General features: G+C 45.2%; 1 protein-coding gene across 2 annotated transcripts in view; it reads right to left on the reverse strand.

The window, feature by feature from the left end:
* Dntt (DNA nucleotidylexotransferase) overlaps positions 1 to 17,463 on the reverse strand; it is a 29,572-nt gene extending 12,109 nt beyond the window's left edge. For both annotated transcript variants that reach the window (XM_050148601.1, XM_050148593.1), the window contains exons 1-6: positions 17,261 to 17,463; positions 6,962 to 7,136; positions 5,487 to 5,615; positions 4,507 to 4,677; positions 3,553 to 3,624; positions 1,901 to 2,024 (exon numbers count right to left, since the gene is read on the reverse strand). In XM_050148601.1, the coding sequence (XP_050004558.1) occupies positions 1,901 to 2,024; positions 3,553 to 3,624; positions 4,507 to 4,677; positions 5,487 to 5,615; positions 6,962 to 7,136; positions 17,261 to 17,463 (874 nt within the window). The remainder of the gene's footprint in view (positions 1 to 1,900; positions 2,025 to 3,552; positions 3,625 to 4,506; positions 4,678 to 5,486; positions 5,616 to 6,961; positions 7,137 to 17,260) is intronic.
* Between the last annotated feature and the right edge of the window lie 484 nt (positions 17,464 to 17,947).

Consider the following 17,947-nt stretch of genomic DNA (forward strand, 5'->3'; position numbering starts at 1 on the left):
GAAGAAAAGATGTTCATGCTAAAACCCCCATCACACGTCCCTACCAAGCCAGATGCTTGAGGAGCTACCGTCTTCATATGAATACTGATGTCTTTTCTAGCTGTATTGTTAACAGTCACCTTTATACTGGGACATAGCTGTGTGTGTGTGTGGGGGGGGGGTTGGTCCACAGAGCAACACTCCACTAATCTTTAATAGAGAAACTGCCAGCATCACTGGCACTCAAGTACACAGCTCAGCTGGTACCTGGAATTCCCCATGTTCCCTCACGATGTCCATGCACATGAAGTTATGATTTTTCTAAAGAAGGTGTAGCTGTCGGCCAGCACCTCACACCTGTATTCCCAGGACTCAAAGCCCTGAAGCAGAAGGAGCACAAGCTCAAATCTCTCTGAGTGAAACACGATGTCGCTTCCCACTTCCTCTGTGCGTGTTAGCAGTCCTCACTCTCCTTCCAGTCCGTCTCCTTGGCACTTACGTTTAGTGATTGCAAACATTTCTTTTAAAAGGTATTTCTAGAGTTGGTGTAAAACACGCTTATTAGATGTGTACTTTCTGGGGTCCAGAGTAGAAAAACTAGATCTTTTTTCTTAATTTCCTGTGTGGCATTGCATAAAGTTTAATAGGAATTCCTCAGAAATCAACAAGTCTAAGCAATGACTCAGTGGCTAAGAGCACTTGCTGCCCATCCAGAGGACCTAGGTTTGATTCCTGGAATCCACATGGTGGCTCACAAGCAGCTGTAACTTCACTTCCAGGGGATCTGGTGCCCTCTTCTGACCTCCATGGATACTGCACACATGTGGTACACAGACATGCATACAGACAAAACATCCATGTACATAAACTAAAAATAAAAATATTTTAAAACAGAAATCAGCAAGGTCACAACATGAATGAGGGCCTTGTATAGTGTCACTGGTGGGACGCCCAAGATAGGATCCACCTCCTCTACTGTTTCTTGTGATTTCATTGCCTGTGGTCTGTCTGTCTGTCTGTTGTTATGACTTAAGCAGAAGCTACCTATTGACTACCCCACATACCCAGTATCCTCTGCTAGAAGGCTCCATTACTTCCATAGCTCCTCTTGATAGCTTTACAATTCTCCATAACTTCAGAAGCCAAGCACTTGAAATAATGGCTGGAACTCCCTCTCCCTCTCCCTCTTGAAGGACAGTTTTACTCTATTTTTATTGCATGTTAAAAGCAAACAAACCTTACAAATTTGGGGGTTATTAACTGTATTTCCTTATTTCTGAATAAGGTCCCAACACAGTCTATGGAAGGAAATGACCTGACCACCATGGAGGACTTGTGGGGCTTGTGAGACTTTCAGATGATGGTAATAATTCTTCTGTCTCCACGTTGCTCTGAGGTCTCTTCAGGCTCTGCTTGGATAGACCAAGGCTGTGCCTAGATTGCCGCCCGTTTCTGTTTTCCAGTCCCTAGCACACTGTGGCAGTGTGAACTGACCCAGTGTGAGTCTAGTTTGTTCAAACACTCCTTTCTCTCCCTCCTCCATGTCAGCTTATGCCTCTGCCCTCAACTCTTCAGTGCATGCTTCTTACCCAGGGAGACAGCCGGACCCAGTTGTCTAGAGGAGGCTCTTGGAAGCCGGACAGCGCCCGCCCTGCTTTGACATCTGCAATCAGCAGCCCAGGAAGAGACCTTGTTCTAGGCCAAGCTCAGAGCTTTGTGTGAGCTGATGTGTTTCCCGGTTATCTCAGTTCATCAATGAGATAGATAATGAAGGCTCAAGGTTTTAAGCAGATCACACAGTGACGAGTGCTGGAGCTGAGATACCCCTGACTCCCCAGACTGGAGCCCAGGCAAAAGTGACCTCCATATCACTCTCCCCTGACAAGCCGAGAGCGACCGTGATTTTTCCCGATCCCTTTACCTGCTTTCTGCATTCGTGTAAACCGCAGGCTTTTGTCTGACTTGATTTTACTGAGAGTTCGGAACCCCATCTGGAACCACTTCTCAGCTGTCTTCAGCCCCACTCCAAACACAGACGTAAAGAGCTGAAAGGGAGGGAAAGGCAGGCTGTTGGTTCCCCCAGATCATCGCTATGACAACGGAGTGGCGCTTTCCAAAGCTTCAGGCCATGGACAAGAAATACAAGCAAAACTTTGGCTCAGTTACTCTTAAAATCAGCAAGAGTAGTGTGTGTGCGTGTGTGTGTGTGTACTTGTACACATATGCATGGGCATATGTAACTGTGCATGTGGAAAATGGAAGTCAACCTCAGGCTGGGACAGTTGGCCAGTGAGCCTCAGAGATCTGCCCATCTCTGCGTTAATGCTGAGATTTAAACGGCACGCCTCCGCACTTGACTTTTTATATTGGTTCCTAGGCTCTTGCTCAGGTTCTCAGTGCTTCACTGAGCTCTCTTCTGAGCCTGGGGATGGTAACTTTTAGAGGCTTTTTGTTTCTGGAGAATGCTTTTACAGCCACAGTGCCATAAAACGAAACAGGTGAGAGGCAGACCCACATCTGTGTAAGGCTTCGGTATAAGGCTCCTGTTCTATGAATGTGTGAAGCTGTTTCTCCAGCTGCCTCCAGGATGCTCCTCTCTTACACACAAGGGTGTACCACACCTTTGATGGAAGGATGCTCAAGTAGGCTCGGAATGTTCCATCTTTAAATGGATAAAGGCAAAGTACAGGCTTAAACTGTGCTCTTGAGCCTGGGCTCCTGCTCGGCCATACATTAGGCCTTGTATCACTTATGAGCTAAAGGAACTTGCCAAAGTACCAAAAAACTCCAAGCTAAGAAAAACTGGGAAGTGATCAACCCTGAGTCCCGGAAATGAAGAGACGACAAGGACACGAGTTTGTGCTTCAGGACCAGGTATGTTCTAATTGTATTCTTATGTCCCTTTGACATTTGTAACCGTGAATGAAGATTCTTGGTAGTTAATTTCTTTATATGAAAGTAAGTTGGAACATCTTGTTTGTTCATGTATCTGCTTCTTAGGACTCTGTTATGGACTGAGTTGTGTACCCCATGTTGAAACCCTAATCCTCGGTGTGATGGTCTTTGCAATGGGGTTTTTGGGAGGTGTGTTAATTAATTTTAACTATCAACTCAACACAACCTAGAATCACCTGAGAGTCTTAATGAGGAATTACCTGCACTACATTGACCTGTGGGCGTGTCTGTGGGGATGGCTTGGCTGTTGACTGATGTAGGAAGCCCTTTGTGGGAGGTGCTATTCCCTAAGCTTGGAGTCATGCTTAATATAATAGTGCAAAGTGAAGAAAGCTATCCAAGAGCAAGCAAACTAGGACCCATGCAATTGTTCACCTCTATCTCTGCCACAGCAAGAAGGTGGTAGGCCATTGGAAGCCACAAAGACAGCCCTCCATAGAATCTTGACCTAGAACCTTGACCTAAACTTATTGCTTCCAGAACAGGCAGAGAATAAATTTTCGCTTCAGCAGCTCAGTCTGTGGCATGTTGGTTGGCACAGCAGTCTGAGTTAATTTAACCATCCACAGTGAGTAAACAGAAAACCACTCCCCAGTAAACAAATGTAAAATCACGTACTTTGAAGGATTTGTATCGTTCATCGTTCAACACAGCTTTAACTTCAGAACTTTCCCCATCTTCAATAATTCCCTGCAAGGAGAGGTGAGCAAAAGATTTTGAGTTCTGTCCTTATATCATCGTCACATCATGCGCAAACCCACAGCCCCAGCAGCTGGTTCCTCATAAAACTTGAGAAGCTTCCCTGGCTGATCTGAAGAAAGCAAAAATTTCCCTGTGTTACTGAAAACTCTTAGCTGGTCATAGCTCTAAAGACCCTTTAAAATCTTGGACAAGGTTACAGAAGGATGAGGACCTGAATTCATAGAACCTAAGATGAAATATTCACTGGCAAGTATTGCCCAAATAGTACTGGTAATTTTCTTCTCAACAGTTTCAACTTGCTAAGAGAAGGACTTTTTAGTCCATCAGATCAGTGGTTGGCCACTGAAAAGCCAGTTGTTATCAAGCCCTAACGAGGTCTAGCCCAGGGCCTCTGTTGTCTGAGCTGGGATATTTTTTTCTGGAATAACATACTTTGCATTAGATTTGATAGAAACTTGCTACTGAATGGCAAACTTGTGCTGCTGGAAAATCCTTAAACATTGTTAAACATGCATCTCCTACCCAATCTCTCCCCAGAGCACAGGGATGCCGAATCAGGCCACTGAGCATCACCCTGTGCTGGACAGGAAGAGCCCTAAGTGAGACCGAGCCTCTCACCTAGGCTGGCTTGGGAGGCAGAGCACGCTGCTGCTCTGAGATCTAAGGCTTTGGTCTTTTCCCTGCTACCTGGGTCCGTGGAGTCCTACTGGGGTCATGTGGGGTTATGGATTCTACACATCTACACCCATCTCTTTCTGTGCTATGTCATCTATCTGTAGTCAAATAAGAGGAGCGAGTCCACACCTATGTGGTCTCTTCGGTCTTCCTCTCACCTATTTGGAGGGGCAGCACATTCCGCTTCTCCCTTACCTCTATGATACACTTCACCTTGTCCCCAAGGCAGGGAATTCCCTCTGTGTCTTTCATGCTGACAATGGGAAATGGCAGCGATTTCAGTACAGCAGACGCTCTCGCGAGTGCCACATAAGAGCCTTCGTTCTCTCTAAACTCGTAATTTTCAGCCAGGATATCAAAGGCATCCTGAAAAATAAAACCAGATCAGCTGGTCTGTTTGTCAGAGCCACGAGCAAGTTCCTCCTGTCCCCTTCACTAATGGGGTACCTTTGACGTCAAGATCGACCTCCTGTCCCTCTGTATCCTCCCCTGTGGGACACTGTCACTGAACTGGAAAGACAGATGTCTAATGAAGACTGAGAAAACTGAGCTCAGTGACATCAGACACTGAGAAACAACTCAGCCAAGCTGTGACCTGGTGCTTCTGGTGTCCCAGCAGCCATGCCGGGTATATATAACCCTCTGCTGTCTTCCTTACCAGTCCGTGGCCAGGGTTCTGTCATGAACCCCAGACATCTGGTTCTCTTAGTTCGTACATCAAACCTACTTATGGAATGAGGGGTGTGTTCATCACACCGACCCAGAGTCGGGGTTATTTAAGGTGAGGCATGTTTTCCTTACGAGCAGAACAGGCAGCTGTGACTCAGGGGCTGCCACCCGTTTCCTGTTCTTCCCCACAGCTGTGCTTGCAGGTTAGAGATGAGAAGCCCTGTGCTCGATACTGTACCGAGTGTGTTAGCCTGGCAAGCCCTGACCCCAGAGCAGCTGTGAGCCTGTCTACTGCCTCTATAGAACAAACGGAATATGTTTTTCCATGTCCATATAAAAGGAGGCCCACTTGACAAAGGACCAGAGGTCAGGTTAGGCAGGCAGGCACAGAGAAACATTCTCAGATTTCCAGAAAAGTCATAATTCCACTTGTAGACTCATGAAAAGAAGCCTCAAGCCCCCCCCCCCCCACACTTTTGCCCTGGGTGTTGAGAAGACTTCATTACCGTGAATACTTGGTTACAGTTGTCTAATGTGGTCTTTCTCTGGCAAGCATACTGGGAGATCTTTTGTTCAGTTGGTGGTGGAATGTTCTGGGAGTCTGGGGCATGACTCAGGGAAGAATCTCTCCTCACCTACACAAAAGCATAAGTGTTCATTTTGAACGCAATGTCAATTATAAGTGTACATAACTATAAACATTTACTCAAATGCAAAAACATTAACTTTAAGACAATTGCTCCTGGAAGAGGGTAAAATTACAGAGGACTCAAAATATGTCATATGCATCTCTAGTGTCCTATCATAGACGTGTATGATTGTTCTTTTTATTAGGATAATGGCTGTCGAGGTGGCTCAAGGGTTAAGGGCACTGCCTGCTCTTCCAGAGGTCCTGAGTTCAATTCCTAGCAACCACATGGTGGTTCACAGCCAGCTGTAATGAGATCTTGTGCCCTTTTGAGGAAGAGACCTGGTCAGTTATCCTCTTCAATTTAGATCATGAGACCCAATATGGACAAGTTCAGAACCGCCATGTATAGGCTGCCCATGCATATTTCAGCATTGCCAGGGCATAAATTTCATTTTTCATTCATATTAATTACACCAGATAGCGAATTTTATCTCATGTATGTACAATCAATATATGCATTTTTGCAATCACAAACAGGAAAAGAACCATTTCTTTTGTTGTGTGAATTGTCAGAGGTTCTAGCATTATTCGTCAAGGGCTTGGCTTTAAGAATTCATATTCTTTCATTTTTTTCATGAATTATCAGAGTGAGAAAATTGGAAACTTTTTACTTTTTTGACATCCAGAATGTCAGGGCTGAAGTATTTTGAAATATTTTTGCATAAATGTGTTCATAATAATAGTTCTCTTAAACAGGGTGGTAATGGCACACAACTTTAATCCCAATACTTGGAAGGCAGAGGCAGGTGGATCTCTGTGAGTCCAAGGCCATACTGCTCTACAAAGAGAGTTCCAGAACAGACAGGGTTGTTTTTACAAAGAAACCCTGTCTAAAAAAAAAAAACAAATAAATTAATAATAAAAAAAATAGTTCTCTTATGGGGCTGGAGAGACGGCTTAGTGGTTAAGTGCACTGGCTGCTCTTCCAGAAGTCCTGAATTCAATTCTCAGCAACCACATGGTGGCTCACAACCATCTGTAATGAGGTCTGGTGCCCTCTTCTGGCATACATGCTGGCAGAACACTGTATACATAATAAATAAATAATTTTTAAGAAAAATAGTGCCCATCTATTCAGTGTTTTTTAACATATCAACACTGTGCATGATTTATCTATGTGTCACTTCAATTCTCACGCCACCTATAGAGGTGGTCAGGATTGTTACACAGAGGAGCAATTGGAAGCCCGACAGAGCTAAGTGGATTCCATAAGAAAGGACCCTGGCATCAGCCCGAGTCTGTGAACTCTGAAGTCCCCGTCAGTGGACCTCCAGCAAGGGGGAGACTTACAACAAGTTGATGCTTTCCTGTTGTCTCCACGGGTTTCCCAGCTCCCATGCATTCAATCAGCCAGGAGACGTCAAGGAGTTCGAGCTCGGAGCTGGCTTGGATGTTCTGTAGCTGGAGCCACTCCAGGACATCTGACCCTGAGTTGTTCTCTGCCACAATGTGGGTAACAGAATCACTAGGAACGAAAGACAAAGTCACCAGTAAAAGAAGCTTCCAAAATGAGATGTTCTCCTTCCTCCTCAAGGTTTCAGAGTGTCCCAGCTGACAAAAGACAAGGTACACACTGGAACTGACTCCTGGACCTTCACACGAGGAAAGCAGCAGTGAACAGCATCCCAGGTTGAATGCATATACATACATACATACATACATACATACATACATACATACATACAGTGTGTTGGATATGTATATATATAGCATATACATACATACATACTGTGTGTTGGATATGTATACACATAGCACATACATACATACATACATACTGTGTGTTGGATATGTATATATGTATATATATATATATAGCAAGAATCATGTAAAATAGAAATTTAGGGAATATGGAAGCTGAAGCTATCTCTAAAGTAGTACCTAACAGGGTGCAGGTGGTTTCAGTAATTATTTCATTTCTGTTCATGGAAGACTCTGACTCAGTAATTTACAAGTTTGTCTGATGAAAACTGAACTATATTGTTATATGAGAACCTAAAGTTCAAAAAGAAATAGGTGTAAATGTGCATATGCCTGCCTGCACCAGTTGGAGATCATAGAGCTAAATGCCTTAGATGATGCTCTGGGGGCTGAGAAGTTCAAAGTTGAGGAGGGCTCACTCTCGACAAATGGCGCACCTGCATCTTCGCAGCCTACGTGAGACAGAAGGCTAATGACGTGCATTCTGAACAGACCAAAGGTCAGGGTGAGATCAGGTGGGCTTTAGAGAAGGAACAGAATTTGGGTGACTGAGAGAGGCCCATGGGAATTGTCCTGGAAGAAAGGGACAGCAGAGGATTGATGGGATCGACGAGACAGTCTGGGAGGGGCATGTTAGTTGTAGAAATGACTGAGCCAGGAGTAGCAAGGGTCTTAAATTCCTTGTTCAGGAGTTTGTTCTTCTTATCTGGGGAGTTCAAGCCAAAGCAGACTTGTGTAAGCAGAACACAAGCAGTGTTAGTGTGTCATTTTTTAAAGGCTAAGATGATCCACACAATGCTTTGGAAGGGAGAGAGTTGAGGTGGGAATATATAGGGAATAACAGACAAATTCCTGGTACACTTGACGAGAAGGCAGAGGAGATGTAGAAGAGTGCCTAATGGAACACCCTGGAGAAGGGGGAGCTACGTCTTCCACATAGAATACCCTGGGGAAGGTGGAGGGGGAGCTGTGTCACCCACATAGAGCACCCTGGGGAGGGGGGAGGGGGAGCTGTGTCACCCACATAGAGCACCCTGGGGAAGGTGGAGGGGGAGCTATATCATCCACAGGAACCACAGTGATGTAAATCCCTGCTGTTGAAAGAAGCTGCATTTCTTTAGTGGAGAAGTGGAGACTAGAACTGGAGTTGCTTCTGGTGTGCTGCACTTAAGGAAGCAGATCAAAATCAAAGTGTCTGACTGGCAGGCAAGACTTGAGGCTGGTATCACAAGACAGGCTGGAGGTTGGACCTGAGGCCATTGGGGTGGCAGAAGTAAGTTGAGGGCAGACAACATTTCGTAGGGGCCAAGGCATGGCAGGTAACTATATCCCTAGATTAGGTCCTTAAAATCCCCAAAATTATTTGCAGTAAATTCCTTGAAAGGTTCTTAACATCAAAACTTTAAGGCAACAACAAAAGGACTAGTCAGTTCATAGAGGAGGCATTAGTTCATCCATACCTCCGCCCTTCAGAAGGAGTTTTTCATTATAAATAGCTATAGATATAATATTATAGCTGTTATATGTCATTGTTTGTTATAATATTGAAAAAACGCTAATGCTTATTCTTCCTTTGTTTCTTTTATTGTTTTTATAGCCCTATATGATTTTTTGCTTCCCTCCTTTCCTCTCCTCTTCCCTTCTACCCTCTCCCATGACCCCCACGCTCCCAATTTACTCAGGAGATCTTGTCTTTTTCTCCTTCCTATTTAGATCCATGCATGTCCCTCTTAGGCTCATCTTTGTTGTCCAGGTTCTCTGGGGTAATACTTATTTTACAGTAATGGAATTTTGTCTGAGCTCAGAGAGAAGAACGTGCTGAGGGGGTCCTGATGCTCAACCTCTGAGCTCCTCCTCTGCCTCCCTTCCTACCGAGCCCCACCACTCTTTTCCTGGGACTTCCTGGGATCTCTTAGGCAGGTCCCAGTTCACACTGGGTATGGGAGCCACACACCCCTCTTAGGTTTCGAAACAGCTTTGTAAGCTATGGCTCTGCATTGTGTGAAGGAAAGCTGGGGTAGAAACTTCCGATTCCTGTTCATACAACTAGCAAAGCAAAATCAACATCATGTACTCAGAAACAACAGCAACAACAAAATATAAAAACAAGCCCCCTGAAAAGTTTTGTTATGCCTTACAGTTCCAAAGGATGACTTCCATCAAATGATAGCAAGAGCATGAGGCCAGATGGTCACACTCTGGAAGCAGAGAGAGAACAGGAGGTAGAACCCAGCAGTCAGCTACACAGAAAGAAAAGGCTTGAAAGTAAGAGAATGACTCGGTGGAGAAGAGAAGTTTTCACCAGGATAGGGAGAGGGTGGGGAATAAAAACACTGCTATTCATTATACATACATAAAACTATTAAAAAATTCCCTAAGGCTTACCCCAGTGACCCACTCCCACCAGTAAGACTGTACCCCTGAGAGGTTCCACAGCCATCACAGTGTCCCCAGCTTGGGACCAAGCATTCAAATATATGAGTTTATGGGGGACATTTCACATGGAAACGATAGCAGAGCCTAAAGTCTGTAATGTGGGAAACATGAACTCTTTCTAGTGATGGTGAAGCCCTGGGATAAAATCTTGATTGGCAACTCAAGCTAGAAGAATAGCTTGATGCATTTTTCAAGGAAGAATTGAGATTGTAAGTATCAAAATGAGGTGTTCTAAAATAAGGGCTGTGTCAAACAGCCAGCAAGATGTCCCCCACTAAAGCAAGCAGGAGAAACAGGAAAGTCATGGCCACAATCGTGCGGATGCGTGAAGAGTCATGCAGAGTTCAGTACCAGGCCACTGGGTGTCAGCCAAGTAAGAAGCAGAAATTTGAAGTCAATATTTAAAGCTGGTTATAACTTGATATTGCCAAAAGAGCTTTATTATTCATGTTTAAGCTAAAGCACTGAGTATTTTTTTGTAAACTGGTCCTTTACCACAAATAATCTCAGAAATTCAATTTCAGAGGTTCTGTCCATCCTGGCCCAGTCCTCTTGTGCTCCCTGGCGTCTAACCTGAGCTGACATCGCCTCTTTGGGTTGGTGGCTGTCAGGGTCTCCTGCAGACGATTCTCTCGGACTGAACACTTCTTCATGTTGAGTCCTGAGCCTCACCAGACGGTATCACAGGGTGCTTGCCCCCTCCAGCATGCTCCCCTGACAGTTCCTTATTAATGCACTGTGACAATAAATCTATTTGGGAACATAAGACTTGTCTCTGCTCTAAGTGCCTCAATATTGAAAACCCAAGAGCACTGAGGCACTGCCGTATGCCAGGCGCTGGTATTAAGTGTTAAATATATTAAATGCACGCCATGCATTTAATTGTTAATAATGCTGGGAGGCAGGCATCATCAGCTCCACACAACAACGAGGAAAGACCTTGGGAGACACTAAAAACCCTACCCTGCTAATAACTGCAGGGGTGGGATTTGGATCCTGGTCTGTTTTAACCCAAAGCCTGTGAACTTGAGTAGCCACGAGTTTGCCCTCTGTGATTGGGTGCGTGGTTCCTGAGCAGAGGAATTCCATGCGCAGTTCCCTTCCACCCTCCTCACAGATTATCGGAATGAATGCCACGTCAGTAAGACAGAGAAGGAATCTGAATAGGTGCCATGCTGGAAAGCAAACGGTTCCTCCTAGGGGCAGAGATATGAATGGAGACACTCTGTCACGTATCTGCCCAAGAAGCCCTGTGTATAATTGATGTTCTTCTGTTTTATATGAAGTGTCTGAACTAGAAGACTACGGGAGGTTAGAGCTGTCCCAGGAAAGCAGAAAATAGCTGCTGTGGCTGCACACCAAGATGGAGGTTCTACAGGGAGGCCACAACCGCTCTGGGTCTCCAAGGGAAGAACTGAGGACCATTTGGTAAACAATGCTGCCTCCACCGAACACTCTCAGCGCCTGGCTTCACCCTGCGTCTCTTTATCTAGTCTGCCTCTGGATGCAGTTTCTTACATGAGTGCTGGGGATCTGAACTCAGGTCCTTGTGCTTGCATGGCAACCATTTTAACAACTGATTTCCCCAGTCACGTTTATACAAGATTGTTTTCTCCATATCAGACCATGGCTTTTATGAGAGAGGAACTTATTTAGTGGTTCAGTAAGGACAACTAAAAGAAGCATGTTGAGAAGGGGAAGGGTAGAGGAAAATGGGTAACAGGTGTGCAAATACATTTGAAAGGAATAAGTTGTGATGCTCACCCCCACCACACACACACGGTTCACAATAGCCCATCCTTTATGTCATGGAGAACTAGGAAGGAGGCGCTTGGTGGCTCCAGACACAGAAATAGAGATAGAAACATGAAGTACTACATTTGATCCTTATTCACACTCATTGCACACACATTTTCAATCCTTGTTCTTAGCCATATAAACATGTACAGTTATTATATGTTAACTAGAATATATGTGACAAATATAATTTTATGCAGAAATTCCAAATGTTGCCAGAATTGTCAGGTGGGGCTCAGGTGTTCAAAAGTTTCATGTTATGGAATTATCCTGCAAATCTTGGCGCTGAGTATTCCCATGTGTCCATCTGCCTATCCTTGTCTTCTCCTCCCTAGCTGGCACTGCCTCGTTCCATATTATTAGAGAATCCTTAGATGAAGAAGGGAGACAGTCACTGTTACCCCTCCCCCTCCAGTGTGACTTTCTGAGCTCTTTTGGATGCTCACCACTTCCAAGGTTGTCTCTGTTGCCTGGGAGAAGTCATGTCCCGTATTTTGTAAACAATGACTTTAGCAGTGTTTATAGTTAAACTGAGCTGCTTAGAGAAGCCGGCTTAACCCGCTCCCGCCCCAGCTCAGCCAGTTCTCTTAGCAACCAGTGTGCTTTCAGAATCCTTGAAAGTAAAGCAACAGAGGTTGATTTCAAACAACACACAGCAGCATCAATATAGAGAGAGAGCTTTCTATTCCAGCCCTTGCCAGGACCTCACCTGGTGCTTTAACTACCTTTAATGGGATTAGGAAATTTCTCATTAACTTGAAATAGAAAGTAGTTTGGATCAGAACAGGAATAAATTTTCCATTTTTTTTGCTCTTGAATGTATAAAAAAATAGTTTTTATTAGGTTAATGATTACAAAAGTAGAGACCAGAGACTGAAGGAAAAATGTATTTAATTACAAAAATTACTAACAGGGTCCTTGGGTGGTTTAATAGTCATCAGGTAAATTACTGTCTGAGCAAATATCTTTTTAATTTTATGAGTTTGGAACCACACTGGTGCCTGCCCAGTGCCCAACAAACCCAGAGGCGGGCATTGGATCCCCTGGGACTGGAGTTTCAGTTGGTTGAAAGCCACCATGCAGGTGTTGGGAATCTAACCTGGATCCTCTGGGAGAGCAGCCAGTGCTCCTGTGAGTCCTCTCTCCAGCTCCCACAGCCTGCATGGCCTACGGCCTTGACCTGACTGGGGTGGTGAGGGAGTGAAGATGGACAGATACTAAAGAAATGAAAGACACATGGACATAGCAAAGCTGGAATCAGGTGGAAAGGCACCAGCTAAGAGTCGCTAGTTTTTATACACTCCGCCAGAACAGGGGAAGGCTTTGCCAATTTCCCACGGGTCTGCGGCATTGGTCCTCGGTCTGCTGGTGCCCGTGTCAACAATGCACATTCACTCAGGCTTTCCCTTGCTCCACACATCTAGTTCCTGAAGTCGGGGCTTTTTATCATGGCAACAGAAAAGAAATCAAGGGGCTCCAGGGTTGACTCAGTGGTTAAGAGCGCTCTTACAGCAATGTTCCAGGTTCCGTTTCCACAGAGCAGACACTCACAGTCTTTTGTGATGGTGTGGGAATGACTTTCGCTTTCAGTGAAGACAACGTCCTCCACGAATGTCCTTAACGTCCTCCATTGCAGGCAAGTTGCAAAGAACTTGGCCAGATGATGCTGTTCTCTGGTGCATTTGCAGCAGCTTGAGCAACATTAGAAAGTGTGAAGGTCCTAGATGAATAGAAAGACGGGACTCCATCCTTCTTGGTCACAGCTCCTCTGCCTCAATTGCTATGATTTGTTTCAAGACATAGGGGAATGTAGCAAAATATATTTATAGAGAAGGGTAGATGACAGGTGGGAGCTTCCAAGTAGCTCACCCTACTCAGGATGCAATTGGGGCAGAGAAAACAGGAGATTTGAGTCCATTTTTTGAGTCTGGATTAGGTGAGTTAAAGTTAGCGATGTGCGATAAGGTCTAGGATGCTGGTCATGGAGTAAATCCAGTATCCTTTTTTTGTTTTTGTTTTTGGTGTTCAAAACTACATTAAGGGACTTGGTATCTCTTCTCACTCATGTTTTAGGAACCAGCTTCCTTTGGCACATAGAAGAGTGGGATATTCCACTCAAAAAAACACATTCGTGATAGAGAGAACAGAACCACTCCAGAGAGTTCAATACACTGAGAATCTCAGGTAAGGTAAGACCGAGACTGGTCCTCTTGGCAGCCAAAAGTATACAGGGGCTATGGACACTGCAGGATGCTTCTCACCTTGGGCTTTGAATTTTACAAACCAAAAAAGAAGTGTAGCAATCACCATTAATCGGTACCCTTGCCCTTTTACCTTTTAATTAATTCTTATGATTAATCATTAATATTATTGTACATGTGCCTGCGTGTTAACCTATGACATGGTGCGCATATGGAGGTCAGAAATCACCTCGGTAGAGTTGGTTTTCTTCCTCCTCTACCTGGGATCCAAGAGTTGAACTTAGGTTGTCAGGTTTGCACAGGTGACTTCATCTGCTGAGCCACTTCGCATGTGCTACAAGTATTCTTTCTTTATAATAACGATGATGATGATGATGATAACTGCAACTGTTTCTGTTATCTTCATTTTATTGTTAATTTCTTATTACATTTTTTAAAATATTTATTTATTTATTATGTATACAATATTCTGTCTGTATGTCTGCAAGCCAGAAGTAGGCACCAGATGGTTGTGAGCCACCATGTGGTTGCTGGGAATTGAACTCAGGACCTTTGGAAGAGCAGGCAATGCTCTTAACCTCTGAGCCATCTCTCCAGCCCATCTTATTACATTTTTTAAAATTGAGGTTTTTTTTTCCTTCTTCTCCTTCTCCTCCTCCTTCTTCTTTTTTGAGACAGGATTTCTCTGTGTAGCTTTGTAGTCTGTCCTGAAACTTGCTCTGTAGACCAGGCTAGCCTTGAACTCACAGAGATATGCCCGCCTCTGCCTCCCGAGTGCTGGGATTAAAGCTGTGCACCACTACCACCCGGCTTAATTAATCAATTGATTGATTTTTTTAAATGTATAAAACTTTTGCTTGCATGTATGTCTGTGCACCACTAGGGTGCCGGGTGCACGTGGAGCCATCAGATCTCCTGGAATTGGAGTTGCAGATGGTTGAGAACTGTGCTGTGGGTGCTGGGAACCAACTTGGGTCATTTGGAGGAGCAATCAGTGCTCTTAACCACTGAGGTTGGGAGCATTGCCTGCTCTTCCAAGGGTCCTGAGTTCAATTCCCGGCAACCATATGGTGGCTCACGACCATCTGTAGTGGGGTCTGGTGCCCTCTTCTGGCCTGCAGACATACAGACAGACAGAATGTTGTGTACATAATAAATAGATAAATAAATATTTTAAAAAAATGTATGTCTAAGGCCAGGTGTGGAGGTACATGCCTTTAATCCCAGCAGTTGGGAAACAGAGGCAGGAGGATCTCTGAGTTTGAGTGAGGCCAGCCTGACCTACATAGTGAGTTCTAGGACAGCCAGGATATCTAGAGAGACCCTGTCTCAACAAACAAACAAATATGTATTTATTGAAAAAGAAATTCAAAGACACAGAACTATGAGCATATGCCTTCCCACACCAGATACCTGTTTCTAGTGTTTTCATGGGCTGCCTTCCTGCTTGCTCCTGTCATCTGACCTAGTTTATATTGCGGAGAAACAATCTTCTTTCAGTTTGGCTGGGCAGGTCAATGGACCTAACCAGTTAACAAGAGAATAATGCACTTTTCACTGTGAACTTTGCCAAAGCATATTGACATCCTTTCTCTTGTTCAGCATCACACCAGATAGAACACTGATCTGAATGTTAGGGAGCCAAGAGGAGAATGTACCGAACCAACCACAGGTCTGGGACGGGTTAGAGTCAGGAGGTCTAGAAGTTTCTTCCTAAGAAATTAATGACTCTGTATCTGGGCACAGAGATTCTGTTAGCGCCGGGGCTTCTGCTTCCTGTGGTTTATTTTCCTCTACGGCGCACACATGTGTTGAGTGTGTCCGTGCTCTCAGCCTGAGAACTCCGCTCCATCACAGGCACAGCGGTGGCTTCCTCGCCGGCACCCGTTTCCTCTGTCTCCCCAGCAGCGGGCACAGTCCTGGCAGTCAGTACCCGGGGCACTGCTCTGCCTCTTCGATTCCCTTTGCCGACAAAGTTCCCTGCTTCCTGATGACCACCCTAAACACCTGACCCGGCCAACCTGCTCGGTTGGTTACTCAGTCAGTGAGCCTCCACCTGAAGCTTGGACCGGTTACCAGAGCGCTTTCTGAGTAAGTGGCCCCAGGCAGACGACTCTCACCTTTCTCGCTGGTCCTTGCTCGATTTCTTTACCATGAAAAGCAGCTTCATATCTGCTTAAAATGTTCATTTCTGTTTTTAAATTTCTCTTTAAATTTTTTTTTTTGCGGTTTTTGTTCCCCTCCTTGATCTATCTAGTTTCTTTCTCTTTCAATGCTAACACTGTATTTAAGCCTAACAGATTGGTTATAGTAAAAAAAAAAATTAGGTGAAATTCGTTTTGTGTGTAAAGAATGTTCGGGAACAAAATTGAGAGTGACCGTAATGACTTAAAACGAAACAGAGCAGGAGACCATGTGGCAAGAACTCAGAAAAGAGAACCCCCAAAAATTCAGGAAATTTTGATTGGGGATATTTTAGCAAACGAAAAATTGTCCCCTCAGTTTGGTGTGTGGAATTTGGCATGCCTGGTTATTGACCTTGGAAATGTGTCTCTGTACTGCTTCAAAGCCTGCATTTCACCAGCAAGAAATGTTTGACAATCTTCTTGTCAAATTCAAAGACTTAAAATTCAAAATATCACGTAAAAGTCATAGCATCCCTGACATGTTATGCTCAGCCCACCCTTGCACAGTCGCACACAGAGAACTGAGTGGGTCACCCACAGTCCCCGCCGTAACCCCAGCAGTCCTGTCTACAGCCACCATGTGTGCCAGGGCCTTTCCTGGGGCTTTCTGAATCACTTCGATTCTCCTCATTGATTCAAGACGGTGAATGTATAGAATATTCAGAAACACCATGGTAACCGCTGCTTCCTGACAGTGACTCTGTCTAGCTGGGTCCAGACGGTGGCTTCAGCTACCTATTTCCCTCCCTCTTATCACAGCACTCTGTGGTGGCGTCTGTTACCCCTAGACAAACACCCTTAACCAACATCCCATCCCAAAGCCTACTTGGCCTGGACCACTCTTTGGAAAACCATCACCGAGGCCACTTAGGTGTCCATGGTGAGCCATCTCAGCCTGGCCCACACCCAGCCAGGTGTGTGTCAAGTCAGAGACACACCGTCAGCCCATCCTCTTATTCCAAAGCAGCGGTCTAAACAGCTGCACCCAGTGGTGCTGGCTCAGTTTGGTAGAACATGGAACTGAGTGATTTCCATGTAAAGTTTTCTGATGAATTTTTTTCTTTCTTATCACCCCTGGGCAATTCATCTCAGAGTCAGTCATGAGGAGCCAGATTTTTAAAAATCTTATCTTTTGGTGCCAATTAGTTCCCATCTGATCTCATTCAGCCTGCACCCATCTTGTCTCCCTTAGCCAGCTGTCTCCTTGGGTCCCTTGGAGATGTCCTCAAGGCCCCCACCTGCTTGCCAAGTGACCAGGGCTGTCCTACCTGAGCTCGCTTTCCACCCTGAACCCTTTCCTCCGGGCCAGCTCCATGAGGAAGGCTCTTCGAGTCGTTCCCATCCTCTTCTCCAAAATGAAGAGGACCAAGTCTCGAAACCTGATGTCGTGAGATGTGGTGGCCACTGAGGTGCCCGTCTGCCTGGGCCTCTTCTTCCGAGGACCCAGGTGGGCTGCTTGCAGTGGATCCATGGCAGCAGACAATTTGGCTCTACAGTGCTGTCAAGTGCTGTCTCCTACATCAGGGCTCTGATGTCATCTCAGCGGCAGACTCTGCAGCCAGGAGCAGCTTCCTGGGCGCCACCCTGGTGACAGCTTCCTGCCGAAGGAATTTCTAGCTCTCATCAGTTCCTTTGCCCAAGGTGGAGCTCATGACAAAGAGTCAGTCTAGCTTGTGTTTCACATGCTCGATGTCCGCAGCCTTCCAGAATAAGCTCAGGAAGAAGTGGAAACCCGCCACTGGCTGAGTGCTATGTCTTAGTTCTAAGTGTGTTCAAACCCTTTACGTTGCATTTTTTAAAGCTATGCAATCTTCTTTTCATTAAATTTGCTTAAGGGGCAAGGGGGTATTGTGTGCAGGCCATGGCATGAGCGTGGAAGTCAGAGTCAATGTTCTCCCAATGAGGTCCAGAGATCAAACTTGGTAAAGATGCTCGCTGGCCACTGCATCATCTTG

Source organism: Alexandromys fortis, unplaced genomic scaffold, assembly GCF_014885135.2.
Source record: "Alexandromys fortis isolate MF-2015 unplaced genomic scaffold, M_Fortis_MF-2015_v1.1 scaffold_16, whole genome shotgun sequence".
In the NCBI taxonomy this organism is placed as follows: Eukaryota; Metazoa; Chordata; class Mammalia; order Rodentia; family Cricetidae; genus Alexandromys; species Alexandromys fortis.